The sequence below is a fragment of the Salvelinus alpinus genome, chromosome 9, assembly GCF_045679555.1.
Source record: "Salvelinus alpinus chromosome 9, SLU_Salpinus.1, whole genome shotgun sequence".
NCBI lineage: Eukaryota > Metazoa > Chordata > Actinopteri > Salmoniformes > Salmonidae > Salvelinus > Salvelinus alpinus.
The window spans coordinates 60,868,662-60,889,896 of NC_092094.1; the positions used below are offsets into that span (position 1 = coordinate 60,868,662).

The 21,235-nt window shown below is 40.9% G+C and overlaps 1 protein-coding gene across 3 annotated transcripts in view; it reads right to left on the reverse strand.

Moving 5' to 3' along the window:
• Positions 1-21,235, reverse strand: part of LOC139530433 (uncharacterized) — a 102,785-nt gene that overhangs the window by 59,060 nt on the left and 22,490 nt on the right. For all 3 annotated transcript variants that reach the window (XR_011666030.1, XM_071326841.1, XM_071326842.1), the window contains one exon: positions 11,286-11,359. Coding sequence is in view for 2 of the 3 variants with exons in the window: in XM_071326841.1 (XP_071182942.1) it covers positions 11,286-11,351 (66 nt within the window). In the remaining variant the exon portion in view is untranslated. The remainder of the gene's footprint in view (positions 1-11,285; positions 11,360-21,235) is intronic.

Consider the following 21,235-nt stretch of genomic DNA (forward strand, 5'->3'; position numbering starts at 1 on the left):
CCCTCAATCCTGACTAATCTCCCAGTCCCTGCCGCTGAAACACAGATGCTGCCACCACCATGCTTCACCGTAGGGATTTATTATTTATTTAACATTTATTTAACTAGGCAAGTCAGAACAAAATCTTATTTACAATGAAGGTCTACACAGGCCAAACCTGGACGACGCTGGGACAATTGTGCGCCGCCCTATGGGACTCCCAATCACGGCATGTTGTGATTCAGCCTGGATTCGAACCAGGGTGTCTGTAGTGACGCCTCTAGCACAGATTCAGTGCCTTAGACTGCGCCACTCGGGATGGTGGCAGGTTTCCTCCAGACGTGACACTTGGCATTCAGGCCAAAGAGTCCAATCTTCGTTTCATCAGAGCATAGAATCTTGTTTCTCATGGTCTGCGAGAACCTTTAGGTGCCTTTTGGCAAACTCCAAGTGGGCAGTTATGTGCCGTTTACTGAGGAGTGGCTTTCGTCTGGCCACTCTACCGTAAAGGCCTGATTGGTGGAGTGCTGCAGAGATGGTTGTCCTTCTGGATGTTTCACCCATCTCTACAGAGGAACTCTGTCAGAGTGACCACGGGCTCTTGGTCACCTCGCTGACCAAGGCCCTTCTCCCCCGATTGCTCAGTTTGGCCGGGCGGCCAGCTCTAGGGATAGTCTTGGTGGTTACAAACTACTTCCATTTAAGAATGATGGGGGCCACTGTGTTCTTGGGGACCTTCAAGATTGCAGACATTTTTTGGTACCCTTCCCCAGATCTGTGCCTCAACACAATCCTGTCTCGGAGCTCTACGGACAATTCCTTCGACCTCATGGCTTGGTTTTTTCTCTGACATGCACTATCAACTGTGGGACCTTATATTGACAGGTGTGTGCCTTTCCAAATCATGTCCAATCAATTGAATTTACCACAGGTGGACTCCAATCAAGTTGTAAAAACATCTCAAGGATGATCAATGGAAACAGGATGCAGCGGAGCTCAATTTCGAGTCTCATAGCAAATGGTCTGAATAGTCAAATTTGTAAAAATGTCAAATCAAATCAAATGTATTTATATAGCCCTTCGTACATCAGCTGATATCTCAAAGTGCTGTACAGAAACCCAGCCTAAAACCCCAAACAGCAAGCAATGCAGGTGTAGAAGCACGGTGGCTAGGAAAAACTCCCTAGAAAGGCCAAAACCTAGGAAGAAACCTAGAGAGGAACCAGGCTATGAGGGGTGGCCAGTCCTCTTCTGGCTGTGCCGGGTGGAGATTATAACAGAACATAGCCAAGATGTTCAAATGTTCATAAATGACCAGCATGGTCAAATAATAATAATCACAGTAGTTGTCAACCTTTTGCTTTGTCATTATGGGGTGGTAGTGTGTGTAGATTGATGAGTAACATTTGTATTTAATGAGTTTTAGATTAAGTTTGTAACGTAACAAAAGTGGAAAAAAGTCAAGGGTTCTGAATACTTTCCGAATGCAATGCATATCATTTTTGCTCATAAAACTTGGTGGGCCAAATAAAAATCTCCAACGGGACAAATTTTCCAGTTGGGGATTTACAGCTATTCAAAATAAAAATTCTAAAAATTGATTTTCCCATCAAGAGAAGGTTATTATGTATTTAAGTGTTTTCTCGTGCATTTCTTCAGCTTGTGCAAACAGTGAGCAAGAATGAAGCCTAATGGCAGGCAGGAAAATTATCTTCAAAAAACTTGCAACTCATGTGTTGCTTATGTATGCCAGTTAGGCTCTAACCCCCTTGTAAAGCAGATTAAAGTGCTTCATTTTAAGAAGTTATTTGGCCACTTTAGTTGTGATAAAAACCTTATCAAAACATATAGGCCTGTGGGCTAGGCTACATGAGGTGTGCGACTATGATTAGAAAAAGTCGGCAAAAAAAAAGGCATTGTTTCTTGCATTCATAAGTGATATGTGACCCGCTTCAAGGACATAAGGCGTATGTAGCGGATCACTACTTCACAGGAGAGACAATTGAACTTAAACTTTTTTTTAACCAAAACGCGTTTTTTGGCAGAAATGCCTTCTCGAACATGTGAACTTTCATATGCCTTAAACTTGTATACCGACTGTAAATATGAATAAAAAATTTCAAATATGAGCCTAGTTGGTTTAGCCAAAGACAAAGTCAGTAACCTTCCCGCTAGCCCTGATTGGCTGAGATCATGAAATGCTGAGAGATGAGTTTGGATTGGTCTGCCAAATAGCACGCTTGTGTCTATTTGAGCTGGGCAGTATGTCTATGTATTTTAAAAAAAATGTGTTGTGTATTAAAACTGCATAAGTGTTGCTCTCCATTTCTTGAGGACATTAATGAAATCAGTGGAATTTGAGATTCCACGGATCTCATAACTAAGGGCATCCATGGCATCTGACAGGAGTCCAACCATGAATAATGCATAAGTGTAACATAGTCTAGCTAGCTACATTTTCAGACATGACACGTTTCCAATTTTGTCAGAAAGAGCCATTTGCTTGGCTAGCTACAGCCTAATGTTGGTTAGCTACCTGCAGATTCATGCAGGGTAGTAATGTCATGAGTTGTGATTATGGTTCATTGTTTACCTAGCTAGCTAGCTAATGTTACGTGTATGACATTCGTATCTCAGAGCCATTTTCTTAGCTAGCTATAGCCTAATGTTAGCTAGCTAACATTGAACCCGGTTGGTTAGCTACGGTAGTAAACGTCATGAGTTGTGATTATGGTTAATTGTTTACCTAGCTAGCTAGCTAGCTGCATGTCTTAACAAAATACTCTACTATGCAAGTAACCCTTTCGGGTGCGTTCGTAAATTCAGTCTGGCCATCTACTCCGATTTCAGAGCACTTTTGTCTGAGTGTGCCAGAGAGGGCAGCAAAACTGATGAATTTACGAACGCTCAACACACGTTGAATACGGCTGGTGTCAGTAAACATCAGCAAAAAAGCGGAATTAAATTGTTGCCAGCAGCACAGTTACAGTCACCAACGCTCAGGTTAACATGAAAACATCCTAACCAGTTCTGCTAGGATGCGTAAAATGGTCAGAGTGGGATGTTCTCTCATTTTGTGTCTGGAAGTAGCTAGCAAGCTAGCCAATGTTAGCCAGTTCGCTTGGGTGCTTGACTGCCGATGTGAGGTCAGAAGGTTCGGTTCAACCCTACTCATCGACCAGTGCGCGCTCTGAACGCGAAACGCTCTGATTTTACGAATGGACAATCTGACAGCACAGTTGCAACCACCAATGCTCTGGAGAACATAACAGCCTAACCAGCTCTGCTAGGGCGAGTAATCATCAGCTGTTCTCTCTCACTAAGATGTCTGGAAGTAGCCACCAAGTTCCTTCGGGTGCTTGCCTGCTGTTAGTACATTCGGATCAAGCCTTAAATGAGATGGGTGGGGCTAAAGCTTAAGAGGGTTTGAACGATGCTGAATGGGTATAGTAGTACCAAAACATTCAAAGGCCATTTTCTCAAAAGTGAGTTTCCAAGTTCATCAACTTTCAAAGAAAAGTTTAATAAAGCCACAGAGAAGCTGAAAGAGGTGCACGAGCATTCTATCTTGAATATGGATGAAATAGAGCAGGATGCTTTCAGAGTGGAATCTAACTCCGCTCACTTCGCAGTCGTACGAGTGGTTTCAATGGCCAAGGTAAGAAAAAAACAAGAAGGGAAAAGCAGCAAATCCTCTTGGAGGAAACGTTCAAATAGTGGTGTATGGCCTTGGTTTTGATCAATAGTGGTCCATAGAGAAGACAGTCTAGTCTCTATGTGAAGGGAGACGAAGGAGGCCACATCTCACAACTTTTTAATAGATGCCTGGAATCAAATATCGCTGATTCCTTACGATGAGAAATATGCAAAATTAACAAAAGGGTAAAGTGTTATATTGAGAAAGGTAACAGGGGCAGCATCGAAAATGATACGATTACTACCTGTCTTTAAACATAGGACCAGTAACAATACCCGGATAATTTCACATGGGAGGAAGTGGAACCAATTTTGGGGTTGGAGAATCTATGTGAAATGACAGGGAAATGGATTCTAAAAAGGTAACAAATGAAAATGACCAGGCCAAACAGTCTTTTGCAAACTCAGAAAACCTTGGGGGGGGGTTTTAATCTCGTGAGACATTTTATTTAGTCTTATTATGAAATAGATTTATAGAATTGACGAGAGGGAGTAGGGGTCACAAGAAACTAGATTGGAGTTAATATTGTGAGCAAGTGTTTGAGTTTTAAAGAAGCAATTCTGTCAAGTGACAGCATTGGGGTTACCAACCTAAAATTACCTTTAACATTTTTTTGTTAATGAACATGAAGGGCATTGTGGTGGTGCGGTGGATACGGAAAATCATGGGGAAAAGAGAAACCATATACGGGAGTAAATTATTAGACTTGATGGTGAGATAAATGTTGCCGTGTCTAAATGCTAAATAAGAGTACATAAATGTCGGGGTGGATTAAAACAAACGATTAATGATTGGATGGAGGACAGTTTTGTTTATAATTCAAACTTTTGGGTTGCTGATTAAGATGTAGCATAGTGAATGCTAACAAAATGTACACTTTCTCTTCCAGGAGAAGATGGGGTGTCATCTCTCTATGAAATGTTTCCCGAGACTGTTGTCTTGGGAGAGCAGTTATTGAAATTCTTCAGTTTTCTAAGTATAAAGGTATCCGAATTCGGCCGTAAAGTTAGCTCACAGATAAGTATGGCCTGGCCATTTCTGTGTTTTTGCCCTAGGGTTTACCACACACACGGGTTAGCGGTGTTAATACCGTGTTTGATTTATTGTGTGGGGTCTTCTTAATTTGGTTTTAAACTGGGTGCGCAGAATGATGGAAATGTTTGAATTGTTGTTAAATTGTTTCTTAAGTACAGGGAAAGAAAAGGGAAAGAAAATACTTAATGGTGTTGAATGACCTGTGTCTTGACTTTCTGGTGAGGCCTTATCAACTTCACTAGAATTTATCTGAGACATTAGGTGAGGTTTAAGTAAAATATGAATGAGGGACACCTGTCTCTAGTCTATTTTACCATTACCTTATGGGATACAATTATTTCCTTATGGAGTTAGAGTTGTAATTCTAATATAATTTGTTTATTTTGATTTAACAGGCAGTGTTGTTTGTTTTTGAAACACGATGTGAGTCATGTGTTCAAAGGGGAAATTAGCAGTTCCCTGGGGCCCTGGCCCTTTGGTAAATATGCAAATGTTATGTTAAGTCTGCATATAAAAAGGAAAATATATGTTGATAGTGACTCTACATAGATTTTCGATCTTGTTTTTGACTTTGTTTCGATACCAGATTGGGTCTGCCGCATTGTCAGGATTTCTCCCTAAGGGTTAGTGCTCTAACTCCCTGACCCAGTAACTCTGTGGTGAGGTTGCCAATATGATAAGGGAGTATGAGCTAATTTGGAAAATGGTTTCAACAGTGTGTTATAATGCTCTGACGTTTGTCTTAGAGATTTTGGTATTAAGAAAATTGCGAATGTAATAACTTGCCATACGGTGAATAGATGGATTTCCAGAATCAGAAATTAAATTGTTGTTTTGCTCTGTCCTCTTTCAAGTTATGGTGAAGGTGAACACAGATGGTGTCTTAATGCATGGAGAGATAATTTGACCAAGAACAGTGTGAACCTCAACCCACCCCCAACCGGCTGAAGAAATAGCGACAGAGGCGTTCACTACGACCTTGTCTTCCACCACTCCTACCTGTGATCTGAGTCCGAGCCATCAACTTGTGTACGAGCGGCAGGAGTGCGGCATGAGGCCTGAGACTGTGCATGTGGAGTGAACATGGCGAGAGATCACGTCCAATCTTCTCTCATGCTACGGGTGTACTGGTGGGAAAATGGACCAGACAGAATGAACGGTACATAATGGTGGTGGCAGCTCAGGTGAGAGACTCATGTGCTTGGGAAAAACACATTTATTTCCTCAGATATTGAAATCAGGGGGGGGGGGTCAACCGTGCCCATAATTGTTTATTTGGGGTATCAGGTTGACTGTGGAGGTCTGCACACGGCAAAATGTATAGTAATTTAGATTAAGAATGCATCGCGATACCGATCTGTCATTAACATGCCAATCGCGACAGTATAAGAAGGACAAACGGGGGTTGTAACGAGAAAAGTTCATACTGGTTATATATGGTCCTGTTTATAAATGTACATTCTAACCGTGATGATGTGTGCTAGGTTGAGGGGCATGAATTCGAGTGATTGACAGTCCTCAGCGCTTTACGTTGAGTCTTTCTAAATTTGGGTTGGATAATTTATCAAATGTTTAAATTATGGTTCGGAAAGGAGAGAGACAGAGAGAACGCTGCTCCTAAGTTGTGAGGAGAGCGCAACGTGAGGGGAGGGTGAGCTGCTCGATTTTATTGGGTCTAGGGAGGGTTTTTCTCCCTAGAAACATTATCTTTTAATGACCTCTGAGAAAGTTAGTGAACCCACTAGATGATAGCTTGGGTCAACCATGAAGGGGTTTTGTTTTACCATGTCATCATAATCCTAATGTTAAAGCACATCAATACATATGTCTTGCTGGATGATACAGTACAAGTAATTACGTACAAGGCTCATAGTCTGTCTTGCCTTGACACCCGAGGATGAAGACGACTAGCATCCCATGGGCATACAACAGAACAGATGGACAGTTCTTTCCCCAGTCTAAGTCGCATCAAGTGTGTTGTGAAATGATTAAACATGTACATTATCGGTCAAAAGTTTTAGAACACCTCATTCAAGGGTTTTTCTTCATTTTTCCTACTTCCTATTTTTCCTGTGTTATTTCATAGTTCTGATGTCTGCACTATTATTCTACAATGTAGAAAATAGTAAAAATAAAGAAAATCCCTTGAATGAGTAGGTGTTCTAAAACTTTTGACCGGTAGTGTATTTTTTATTTTCCCTGTTCAAGTCAATGTTTTTAGGTGTGGTGGAACATAAGAGTGATCATTGTTCCAGAGGAGGGATTGTTGGAAATTGAGTAATTGACTTGAGAATATTTTAGTATGTTTATAACTATAGAAGCGGATTAGTAGTGATTGTGTTATGGGTTCGATGGAATGATTTATGTGCAAATGTATTTGTAGCAGGAGACGAGGTATGAGACAGAATGTTTTTCATAAAGCTGTTAATTGCAGAGTCTGGCAGGACCGACATCAGTGTATTCTCTGGAGTCCCAAAAACCAATGCATTAACGTTATAGGGAATTGGAAGAGCGGAATGTGACTGGGGCGGAGATCGTGGGGCTCATAAATTAAGGAAGTGGGTAATAGAGTCTCTGGGGAATGATACCACTCCTCTATGTATATTGTTACATGGGATTGCTCGTAGGAGAGGGAGTACAGCTAACTGTGCACAATATAGAGACCCCATATGAAGTTATATTGAACGTTACGCATATCCAGATCACGGTGAGAGTAGCAGAGAGAGTGTTGTCATTTCAGACACTAGTCAACTTTTAGCGATGGGTTTGTCAAAGTTACAACGCTTGAAAGGATAGCCACAGATCCCTGTATACGGGAGGACACATCACCGAAAGGGGGAGTTAGCTGTAATAATAGCATTACATCTCCTGCAGTGTGATTAAGAAACATGTCACTCAGACTTTTGTTAAGTTGGATACTCTTCCAACACCACTAATCTCTCCTCCATTTCTAACAGCCAGCAAACACTTGACATATCTCCCAGAAGATTGGGACCGAGTGACGGTAAATGAAAAGTATCAGGTGGCTGCTTATCAACCATTAGGACCCAAAGTTTACACTACAACGAGGGTGTTCACAAATGGGTGCGGTGTAGATCGGCCTTGGGATGAGCGATGTGTACCTAACCTGAGCAAAGGAAAGTATTATCCACATGTACCGACTGTAGCAGAGCACAGGAGGTCATTGGAGATGTTGGTGGCTAGGGAACCGGGTATGAGTTGGGAGTCCGGTAGGGACTATCTTAAAGGTTCAGTCCTAGACCTATCAGTGAACCACGAAAACAATAGGAGAGCAGGGGACAGATTCCATGCAGTAGCTATTCTCATGGCAGTCGCTGTAGGGACATTAATTGAAGGATGCTATAGTAACAACATGGAACTGGACTACGGCGCAAATGAGGGGTATTTTGAGGTATGCGTCATGGGCAGTGTTAGTAGTAGCAGGGGTTACTTTGGTAGCATTGTTGGGATATCATCTTCTGAGGGCATTGATGCTGAAACGGATACACAGTGCTGATATAAAGTATCCTGAAGGCATAGTCAGGCGAAGAGAGTGGGAATCGTCATGTAATCAAACTTTGGTTTTTCTTTGCATATATAATTATGCATATTAATATTTGTAATGCTTTGTGTTTCTCTTTGCTTTTCAAGTTTTGTGCCACCACTCTCTTAGGAACCAGGAGGAGGAAATGGAGAAAGTCAAAAGCTCCAGCTGAAATGTCATTCTCAGTTGTCTGACGAGAGATGGAAATAAGAGCGTGCATAGTGTGATTATAGATCAGAGGCCACAAGTCTCGAAGGTGTAAACCTAATAATTAACTGTGAATGCTAATCATGTTTTATTTTTTTGTTCATTTATAAGTCATTTCTAAGTTTATATAATGTTGAACAGTACGGAGTAATGTTCAAAAGGGGGGACTGATGGGTTCTGCCTTTTAAATGTCCTTATTCATGTCACTGAGGGAGAGAGGGGAATGTAGAACGTTTACATTCTGTCAGAATATGTTATTGTTAGACATCAGGGATCCATGGAAAGGAGAAGGGCCACAGTCTGGTACAAGTCAACAGGACAGCTGTGAGTTGGGAGGAACTTGGGCCTGAGGTCAGGTCAGATGAAGTGAGGAAGAACAGATATCACTAAAGTTCGGTCGAGCAACAGAGGTATATTGGCTGTTCAGATGTGTAAGGAGGAGACCCAGCATAGGAGGAAGGGTTAAATACCAGAGCTTGTGTGAATATGTCCATCTGTTCAGCTGTCTGACGCTTTGGGTGAATAAACTTGGTTTGAGCTCTTCATTAGTTGTCCGTCAGATTTTACCCTGTTATTTAGAACCTAACAATATACATGAAAGTCATGGCAATATTTAGCCTAATAGTCTAGCAATTATATCATTCAGTTCTCAGTTTATATATATATTTTAAGTATCCTAATTTAACGGCTAGCTAGTTAGCGGGGTGCGCGCTAATAGCGTTTCAATCAGTGACGTCACTTGCTCTGAGACCTTGAAGTAGTTGTTCCCCTTGCCGTGGCTTTTGTGGAGCGATGGGTAACGATGCTTTGTGGGAGGCAGTTGTTGATGTGTGCAGAGGGTCCCTGGTTCGAGCCCAGGTAGGGGCGAGGAGAGAGACGGAAGCTATACTGTTACACTTGCTTTGCTTGTTTATAACATTGCAAACTTTTTAGGATACTTATATTCAACTATAAAGTTTTCGGGGGTCACAGAGAGACAGAAACATCTTCGTTCCATGTTTAGCTGAGATTTTTTTGTGTGTAAAGTGACACGGGAGGGCAGACGGGGATCTAACAATGCCCTTAGCTGTTGTATGAGTGCGCTGATACAGTGATTTCATGTGCAGCGTTAATAAAGACGGTTTTGGGTCACAGCTTGGACATTTTAAAATGCTCTTACGAAGGTTCTAACGATGAACTTAGCCTTAAGATGCTGTTGGGAAACTGGGCCCAAAGCTGATAAAGAGTAAGGGAGACGAGGTAGAGAGGGGTGACACTCTAGCAGGGGCCGTTCTGTGTGTGTCGGCTACTGTGAGTGTGACTGAGTGACACACGGAGCAGTGAGGGTGGGAGGGAGAGACGAGACGGCAACCAACCAAGCCTACTCATGCTATAGTAGACTACTAGCTGCCATAGCTAACGTTAGGTTATCCAATATGATTATGTCTTGACTGCATCAAACCGGAAGAAGCTAGTTAAGCTAGCTAGCTTGGCTAATTGAGGCTGCATGCGCTCTCATTCTACACAGTTACAAACATTCAGAATATGTTGGCTGTTGTAGCGTATCCTTCGCCTTTAACTTTTAATCCCGTAATTTTAACACCATCTTCCATTGATTAGTATCTCCTATCTTTTGCCACACACAGAGGCTCTATCACTATAGCCTATTACAACTTTGATGACTTATGATTGGACAAGCTACACAAGCCACTCTTGTGAAAAGCAAGAGTCAGCAGCATAAAGATACAATGTCTCTCCCTCTTTCTACTGCAGCAGTCGCATTCGGATCTGTATGGGTCCTTCCGGACAAATCAGTTAAAATTACACAGACCCAATACCTGTGACAATCATGTCAGATCCGACCCAAACCAGTGACAATATTTAGAATTCTGAATCCAGGTACAGGTGGATTCGTGAAGACCTCTACGCTGGGGCTTCGCTTCACCATAAAGCTGCTCTATTTACCCTTATTTTGGGTTGCAAAATCACCCAAACTTTCCCAAAAGTACACTGGAATAAAAGAAGAAGCTTCCCCTACCCTTCATTAGAGTTTTACATTTACTTGACTGTTTATCGAAGGTTTCAGCTAGGCTGTTCTGAGTGTCTGCCGGTCTAATGTCATCAGTTGCATGGAGGCTAGGCAGGGGACAGGGACGGCACAGTCTGTCCCTACAGTCAGCCGTCAGTACTGGGCACAGCTGTCTGTGGTCCTTCATTTGAGCAGTCCCTTCAACTAATCTTCCACAAGTGCACAGCAAGAGTGGCTGAAGACTGAAGACATTTCTAATAAAGGGACAATCTGGGATTCGAAAACAACAAAGCGCTCCACTTGTTTAGGTAAACAGCTGAGGGATGGGGTTGGAGAAATGTAATCACTCTCAAATTCATAGACCATCTATGAGATCAAAATGTTTTGAAGCTATACAGGTTTTTATTGTTTATTATTTTTTTACAAACAATGGAGTAAAACAAAATAATATTTTGGGTTCTGATTGAGTACATGCAATCATAAGTTATATTCTTTAAGATCAAATGGCCAGGCCTATGTATCATCAATTCAAAAACATTTTTTTTTTTTTTTACCAATCCCAGATTGCTCGTTTCGTTTTGTAAACATCAAGTAAATCAATTTGAGTTTGTTGACAGTCTCAGCATCTAGGATACAAATCATCTGAACAACAATCCAAATATAAATGAGGCAAACAGCCCTTGTCATACTTGATGGCACACACACACACTTGTCACTCACCTTGGGAAAATCTGAAATGGCACCATATGTGATTTTAAACTCAGCCCTCGTCTAGGCGACTTACAGAACCGATGATGTCACACACACAAACTCACCTTGTCATACTTGGAGATGATGTCAGCCCGTTCCTCTGCTATCAGCGTCTCAATGTCCTTCTTCATGTCAAAGTCTGAAGGGAGAGGGGGAAGAGAAGAGATGAGTTAACACAAGTCAACATTGATCGTCCATAATAGGCATGATATAACATAACACAACGCAAAGCTATACAAAAACACCCGAATCACAAGGAGTCTAGTACCTTAGTCTATTCTATTCTTAGTTCCTATTTGCCTAATAAGACATCTAAAGTGGTTCTCTGAGCCACTTATCCTGATCACTAGCACTAAGCCAAACAGGGCTGTGACAAAACCAGCATCAAAATATTTTTTCCATGGCAAAAATGAAACACGAAGCAGACCAAACTCTTCGGTCCTATAAAAACCTGCTGTTTGTAAAATATTGTGTGCTATAGCTTGGAAAATAACAAATGGGACAGGATGACCACGATGTTTGTTTACAACATTAGGGCTGTTTTCCTAAAGAAGTGAAATCCACTTCATGTTTTGTTTCCTTGCCACGATACTAACAAGTATCGCGATACTGGTATTGTCACTACCCTACCAAACAATAGCATAGTATGAGGTTCAAAGGTCATGGATCAGATTAACTAATCAATCAACTGCTCGATCAAGGTCGTCTACAGGCTATATCATCATCAGTCACTGTCCTAAATACTGGTAAAACTTAAGACACCTAATTGCCAAAAGAAAGTACAAGATAGGTATGTGGCACATCCTATGAGCAAGCAAAGTAACAATCATATAGGGCCTAGTTCACAACTATGTATTAACGAGACCACCTGTTATTTTTGGTATTTCTCACTGCCTACTATCCTTCGATGTTCCATTTAAAATTAGTACCAGCAAATAGATGGTCCACCACATGCAAATCCAGTACTCATAGCTTAAGTTCACACATCAACTAGGCAAGGTCTGGAGAAGTGAGCTGGAGCAGACATTTAGTATACTGTACTTCAGCAGTTGCATGTGATGACAGGACAAACCCCAAACTGTAGGCAACATTCCTATGCACAACAGGTAGCAATATCAATCACTTTTACTACTAGCCTTGCTTCGTGCCACAAAGACACAAGGATGGTGAAAGAAACAATAGTTGGTCTACATTATCTCCAGTCTTCACCTGATCTGATTATGTACATGGTCGGCATAGCACAGTGAGAGCAGACAGTGGTCAAAATAACTTTGGCCTATTTAGGGAAAGATGTTTCCCCACAATGTGTTGTTAGTAACAATAGAATAGCACATTATGTGAAGCCCTTATCAAAGTCTCTTTGGTTCTACACCGTTGAGCCGGCAAGAGATATGGGTCGGAAAACGTATCGCAATATAGGGGTGGGATATGCCACTGCACCTAAAATTTTACCTTAACTTCTTTGGGGTAGGGGGCAGCATTTTCACGTCCGGATGAAAAGCATGCCCAGAGAAAACGGCCTGCTACAAAGCCATAAAAGCTAGAATATGCATATTATTAGTAGATTTGGATAGAAAACACTCTGAAGTTTCTAAAACTGTTTGAATGATGTCTGAGTATAACAAAACTCATATGGCAGGCAAAAACCTGAGAAAAAATGCAACCAGAAAGTGAAAAATCTGAGGTCGGTCGATTTAACTCAGCTCCTATTGAAGATACAGTGGGATATTGGTAATGTTGCACTTCCTAAGGCTTCCACTAGATGTCAACAGTCTTTAGAACCTTGTCTGATGCTTCTACTGTGAAGTGGGGCCGAATGAGAGTGGATTGAGTAAGGTCTACCATGACCTGAACATGCGCTGATCATGCGCGTTCATGTGAGAGCGAGCTCTGTTCCAACGCACTTCTGAAGACAAAATAATTCTCCGGTTGGAACATTATTGAAGAACTATGTTAAAAACATCCTAAAGATTGATTCAATACTTCATTTGTGATGTTTTTACGGACTGTAATAACTTTAACTTTTCGTCCGTACTTTCCGCTGGACTTGCCCGCGCGTCGTGAGTTTGGAAAGTGTACTGAACGCTAGAACAACAAGGAGGAATTTGGACATAAATGATGGACATTATCGAACAAAACAAACATTTATTGTGGAACTGGGATTACTGGGAGTGCATTCTGATGAAGATCATCAAAGGTAAGTGAATGTTTACAATGTTATTTCTGACTTCTGTTGACTGCACAATATGGCGGGTATATTTGTGTCTTGATTGGGCTCTGAGCGCCATGCTCAGATTATTGCATGGTTTGCTTTTTCCGTAAAGCTTTTTTGAAATCTGACACAGCGGTTGCATTAAGGAGAAGTGCATCTAAAATTACATGCATAACAGTTGTATCTTTTAGCAATGTTTATTATGAATATTCCTGTAAATTGATGTGGCTCTCTGCAAAATCAAAGGATGATTTGGAACTTGTGAACGTAACGCGCCAATGTAAACTCAGATTTTTGGATATAAATATGAACTTTACTGAACAAAACATACATGTATTGTGTAACATGAAGTCCTATGAGTGTCATCTGATGAAGATCAAAGGTTAGTGGTTCATTTTATATATATTTTTGCTTTTGTGAATCCTCTCTTTGGCTGGAAAAATGGCTGTGTAATTCCGTGAATAGGCACTCACTTAAGAATCGTTTGGTTTGCTTACGTCTTAAAGCCTTTTTGAAATTGGACACTGTGGCTGGATTTACATCAAGTGTATCTTTAAAATGGTGTAAAATACATGTATGTTTGAGGAATTTTAATTATGGGATTTCTGTTGTTTTGAATTTGGTGCCCTGCAGTTTCACTGGCTGTTGAAGAGGTGGGACGCTACCGTCTCACGTACCCTAGAGAGGTTAATACACACTGCTCCATTGAGAAGATTGAAATACTGCTCGTTTTCCTGGAAATCTGGTATTTTCGTCCTCGTGCTAGCTAGCAGTAACCATTTGCATAAATTAACATGGGATAAATGAGGACCATAGGAATACAGAGGTAGCTTTTGTGAATGGTCCTGCTTCAAGACATTCAGGCTATTCTAACTTCAAATTCTTAAAAATCTTTATTAACTATAGACATTTGCATAAAATAACTAACCAACAGTAACTCTTGAACCGTTCACGCTAGAGACACCAAACCAACTTTCACATGTTCAGGCTTATCCAATCAATCTATCTACTTTTTCAAACTATAACCAGTCAATACCACTACTATATCACAACCATAACTTAAATCACAACCATAAATACGTTAACATCTAGCAAGAACACCACATTTTCAAGTTGTGATGATTTTTTTGTTAGGAATGAAAAGCTGACTGAAGACTGGACGGCCAGGTATTCGTGCAGTTTAGTCCATTTCTGTGGTAACGTGGACTCTTAACGTGATGAAACTTTGTTGCTCCTTGCTAAAACAAGCAAGGTGTTGTAGCTAACGAGTCTTCAGTTGCCTATAGGCAATGCTCCCCCTCCCTGCAGCAGCACGTAGAAATATAATGAAAATTCTATTTCTATGGCAGCAAGAAGTCAGGAGAGGAGAAGAGGAGAAAGTGTCTTTAAAACATTTGTATATATTTTGCTATAATGGTGACCGCAGCAGTCATTTGGCTCACCAATAACCATCATCTAAAATTACATGACCATCACAGCTCTAACAAATGAGCTAGGCTCCGACAGCCTAGGCTATGATTAGCCTACATAAAAACTATTGACAATAGTGAAGTCTCTTCTCCTTATCTGGAGCCATATCAAGTGTCACAGAGTAGGAGTGCTGATTTAGGATCAGGACCCTGCTGTCAATGTAGTCTTGTTCATTGTGATCTAAAAGGCAAAACTGGTTCTAAAATCAGCACTCCTACGCTGACACGCTTGTTTGCTTACATACAGCCCCTGGCCATCAATCTCAACACTTTTTTTATACAACAGTTTGCCTAAGCAATGACATGAGTTATGCTGAAAAATATGAAAATCATGAAGACAAGTGAATAACCAGGTCCCAAAGCACATAAAGTAACACAGCCAATTTCTTATCTAAGCTCGTGTTCATTAGGACAAAACTGAAAACTTTTAAAAATGTTTTGCAACAGAAAGCAAAAATTACCATTTATTATTGGACAAGTCTAGGTTGGTCCCAAACTATGTCTGTTTTCTTCCGTTTGGTGCCTAATGATCACGACCCAGCCATATTCTTATCTAAGCTCCAGAACCTTTCTAGGTCTGAGCTGTTTTTTTTCATCTTGAGGTGGCCAGGTTGTGTTAAAGGCTCGATGCAGCCATTATCTCAATATCAAATAATTTCTGGGTAACAATTGTTTTATTATTAAAATGGTCAAAAAGAAACAAAAAGAGAGCTTCTTAGCAGGGAGCAATTTCTCAAACAAGACGTTCGCTAGGACTGCCTGGGAGTGCCTAATTAGACGAGCCTAATGGGAGGGATATGTAACCTGAAAACTAGCTGTTATTGGCATAAAGATTTGAAACTGTATTTGTTATTGGTTTATTAACTTATATCGCCTGGTAATGTCACCAGGGAGGCCAAAACTCCATCCCACCAAAATAGGCTGACATTTCAGGCATTCTTTTCAAACAGCTTACACTAAAACGGCATTATCATCATTTTCACAGTATCATTGCAACCTCAGTTTGGAAATATATACTGAACAAAAAATATAAACGCAACATGTAAAGCGTTGGTCCCATGTTTCATGAGCTGAAATAAAGATCCAATAAGTTTGTCAGACCAGCAGGGATCGTCAGACCAGCCAGAGAATACTGCGGAGTATTTCTGCCTGTAATAAAGCCCTTTGTGGGGAAAAAAATTATTGGCTAGGTTGACTGCTCCCCAGTGGGTGGCCCTGCCCAATTATGTGATATCCATAGATTATGGCCTAATGAATTCATTTCAATTGACACATTTCTTAAATGAACTAACTCCGTCAAATCGTTGAAATTGTTGGATGTTGCGTTTCGATTTTTGTTCAGTATATACATAACACAGGTAATCAGGTTTTTGAGCGCACTGGGCCTTTAAAAGGCTACTCTTAAGATTTCCAGTCTGCTTCCTGTGTTATGACCCTCAGACTGCTGATAATATTGTGTTTGGTCAGGAAGAGAAGGAAACACCGCCACCACTCCTTCAATACAAGGGATGATGGTGATGTTGGTGACTTGGACTAATATTTATGTGAGGCTAGTGGGGGAAAAAATGGAGTGTCCCCTACTGAACAGGATCTCAGGTCACAAAGTGCACTGCTCTCTGGGCTAGTTCTTGCATGTGTGTTTGCATGTAGTCAGCACGGCCACTGAGCAGCCAGGGCAAATTACGTCCAACACTGTCCTTATTTTGTCTGTGAATCACACGCAACAGCTGAGTTCCACCTTCTTTGTCGGTTGAGTCAAAGCATGATGGATTATGATCAATTCAAAGTGCCTTGCTTTATTAGGGGTTTATTTTCAAGTGGGGACTAGCCGTGATCAGCAGAGTATGAAACAGAAGACAGACTAACAAGTGAATAAGCAGAAGCAGAGGAAGAGATGAGTGGGCAAGATGACACTACTTAACTACTCTACACCATCCATGCACTTGGAAAACTGTTACAGAGGGAGGGAGCGTGTGAAATATTTTTTTTCTTAAATGCTTTGGCAATATTTGCAGACTGTACTACATGCAAATTAAGCACTAATAAATCAGAACATCTGAGAGATTGCGAGGGCGAGAGAGGTGAGAAAAAGGGTGTATGGGAAAGTGAAAGAGAGAGAGGAGATATTTTGATGTAGAGTGCGAGCAAAAGGCCTATTCAAATCAGTGGCATGTATAGTAGTCACATTACACAAAATAGGTAGCGAGACAGTAAACCTTCATAGTAGCCTTAGTATATAGGTGATTGTGTAAAAGTCAACCTGACCATGCACAAATAGAATTAGTAATTTTCTAATTAAAGCATGTTCCAATGTATCCTTAAGATCTACAGTACCAGTCAAAAGTTTGGACACCTACTCATTGAAGAGTTTATTTTTCTATAATGTAGAATAATAAATACATCAAAACTATGAAATAACACATATGGAATCATGTAGTAACCAAAAAAGTGTTAAACTCAAAATATGTATATTTGAGATTCTTCAAAGTAGCCACCCTTTGCCTTGATGACAGCAACGCACACTCTTGGCATTCTCTCAACCAGCTTCATGAGGTAGTCACCTGGAATGCATTTCAATTAACAGGTGTGCCTTGTTAAAAGTTAATTTATGGAATTTCTTTCCTTCTTAATGCGTTTGAGCTAATCAGTTGTATTCTGACACGGTAGGGGTGGTATACAGAAGATAGCCCTATTTGGTAAAAGCCAAGTCCATATTATGGCAAGAACAGCTCAAATAAGCAAATAGAAATGACAGTCCATCATTACTTTAATTAAGACATGGTCAGACAATCCAGAACATTTTAAGAACTTTGAAAGTTTCTTCAAGTGCAGTCGCAAAAATCATCCAGCACTATGATGAAACTTGCTCTCATGAGGACCGCCACAGGATAGGAAGACCCAGAGGTACCTCTGCTGCAGAGGATACGTTCATGAGTTGACACCACAGAAATTGCAGCCCAAATAAATGCTTCAGAGTTCAGACAGACAGACACACCTCAACATAAACTGCTCAGAAGAGATCAGGCGTTCATGGCCGAATTGCTGCAAAGAAACCACTACTAAAAGACACCAATAAGAAGAAGACGTGCTTGTGGCAAGAAACACAAGCAATGGACATTAGACCGGTGGAAATCTGTCCTTTGGTCTGATGAGTCCAAATTAGAAATTTTTGTTCCAACCGCCGTGTCTTTGTGAGACACAGAGTAGGTGGTGTGGTTCCCACTGTGAAGCATAGAGGTGGTGTGATGGTGCTTTGCTGGTGACACTGTCTGGGATTTATTTAGAATTCAAGGTACACGTAGCCAGCATGACTACCACAGCTTTCTGCACCGATACACAATCCCATCTGGTTTGCGCTTAGTGGGACTATCATTTATTTGTCAACAGAACAATAACCTAACACACCTCCAGGCTGTGTAAGGGCTATTTGACCAAGAAGGAGAGTGATGGAGTGCTGCAAACCACTAAAGATTACAGTGCCCACATTCAGGCACTAGATTTACTGGTAATTACTTCTGTTTTATATGCCTTATTCATTTTCCACCATGTTATGTCAGCATAAAAAAAACTCAGGTTTCTCTGTCAAATAACTGCGAATCTGTCTCCATCCAGTGGTCGGCTGGGTCGTAACAATACATTTTATCAGCTAATTGCCAAGTCAAAGGGGAATCCTTAGAAAAGCTGCTCTCTTGTTCAACTTGCTCATGACACAGACGTCACTGGATTCCTATCAAGCAGGAGTTTCTAAATATATACATATATACATAGACTTAGGTTGGAGTCATTAAAACTTGTCTTTCAATCACTCCACAAATGTCTTGTTAACAAACTATAGTTTTGGCAAGTTGGTTAGGACATCTACTTTGTGCATGACAAGTAATTTTTCATACAATTGTTAACAGACAGATTCTTTCACTGTATCACAATTCCAGTGGGTCAGAAGTTTACATACACAAAGTTGAATGTGCCTTTAAACAGCTTGGTAAATTCCAGAAAATGATGTCATGGCTGTAGAAGCTTCTGATATGCTAATTGACATAATTTGAGTCAATTGGAGATGTACCTGTGGATGAATTTTAAGGCCTACCTTCAAACTCAGTGCCTCTTTGCTTGACATCATGGTAAAATCAAAAGAAATCAGCCAAGACCTCAAAGAAATTTGTAGACCTCCACAAGTCTGGTTCATCCTTGGGAGCAATTTCCAACTGCCTGAAGATACAACGTTCATCTGTACAATCAATAGTATGCAAGTATAAACACCATGGGACCACGCAGCCGTCACACCGCTCAGGAAGGAGACGCGTTCTGTCTCCTAGAGATGAACGTACTTGCAAATCAATCCCAGAACAACAGCAAAGGACCTTGTGAAGATGCTGGAGGAAACAGGTACAAACGTATCTATATCCACAGTAAAACGAGTCATATATCAACATAACCTGAAAGGCCGCTCAGCAAGGAAGAAGCCACTGCTCCAAAACCGCCATAAAAAAGCCAGACTACGGTTTGTAACTGTACATGGGGACAAAGATCGTACTTTTTGGAGAAATGTCCTCTAGTCTGATGATACAAAAATAGAACTGTTTGGCCATAATGACCATCGTTATGTTTTGAGGAAAAAGGGGGAGGCTTGCAAGCCGAAGAACACCATCTCAACCGTGAAGCACTGGGGTGGCAGCATCATGTTGTAGGGGTGCTTTGCTGCAGGAGGGACTGGTGCACTTCACAAAATAGATAGCATCATGAGAACGGAAAATTATGTTGCTATATTGAAGCAACATCTCAAGACATCAGTCAGGAAGGTAAAGCTTGGTCGCAAATGGGTCTTCCAAATGGACAATGATCCCAAGCATACTTCCAAAGTTGTGGAAAAATGGCTTAAGGACAACAAAGTCAAGGTATTGGAGTGGCCATCACAATGCCCTGACCTCAATCCTATAGAGAATTTGTGGGCAGAATTGAAAAAGCGTATGCGAGCAAGGAGGCCAAACCTGACTCAGTTACACCAGCTCTGTCAGGAGGAATGGGCCAAAATTCAGCCAACTTATTGTGGGAAGCTTGTGGAAGGCTACCCAAAACGTTTGACCCAAGTTAAACAATTTAAAGGCAATGCTACCAAATACTAATTGAGTGTATGTAAACTTCTGACCCACTGGGAATGTGATGAAAGAAATTAAAGCTGAAATAAATCACTGTACTATTATTCTGACTTCTCACACTCTTAAAATAAAGTGGTGATCCTAACTGACCTAAGACAGGGAATTTTTACTAGGATTAAATGTCAGGAATTGTGAAAAGCTGAGTTTAAATGTATTTGGCTAACGTGTATGTAAACTTCCAACTTCAACTGTATTTTTAATTTTTAAATTTAACTAGGAAAGTTCGTTAAGAACAAATTCTTATTCACAATGACGGCCTACCCCAGCCAAACCCTAACCCGGACGATGCTGGGCCAAATGTGCGCTGCCCTATGGGACTCCAAATCACAGCCGGTTGTGATACAGCCTGGAATCAAACCAGGGTCTGTAGTGACGCCTCTACCACTGAGATGCAGTGCCTTGTGCTACTCGGGAGCCACATTTATCACAGCAGTATGATAAAGATTGCAACCAACACGCCGTTTTAATTCCCCCAAAATGTTGATTTAGACATTCACAATTTTGTCACATTTTAACACACTAATGTCATGACAGGTGAAAAAATGTAGGTAGATGTTCTTTAAATTGATTCTAACTATACACTTCTGGTCAAAAGTTTTAGAACACCTACTCATTCAAGGGTTTCTTTATTTTGACTATTTTCTACATTGCAGACAAATAGTGAAGACATCAAAACTATGAACACATATTGAATCATGTAGTAACCAAAAAAAGTGTTAAACATATCAAAATATATGTTAAATTTGAGAATTTTCAAATGCCCACCCTTTGCCTTGACAGCTTTGCACATTCCTGGCATTCTCTCAACCAGCTTCACCTGGAATGCTTTTCCAACAGTCTTGAAGGAGTTCCCACATATGCTGAGCACTTGTTGGCTGCTTTTCCTTCACTCTGCAGTCCAACTCATCCCAAACCATCTCAATTGGGTTGAGTTCGGGTGATTGTGGAGGCCAGGTCATCTGATGCAGCACTCCATCACTCTCCTTTTTGGTCAAATAGCCCCTACACAGCCTGCAGGTGTGTGTTGGTCATTGTCCTGTTGAAAAACAAATGATCGTGGGACTAAACCCAAACCAGATGGCGTATCGCTGCAGAATGCTGTGGTAGCCATGCTGGTTAAGTGTGCCTTGAAATCTAAATAAATCACAGTGTCACCAGCAAAGCACCCCCAGACCATA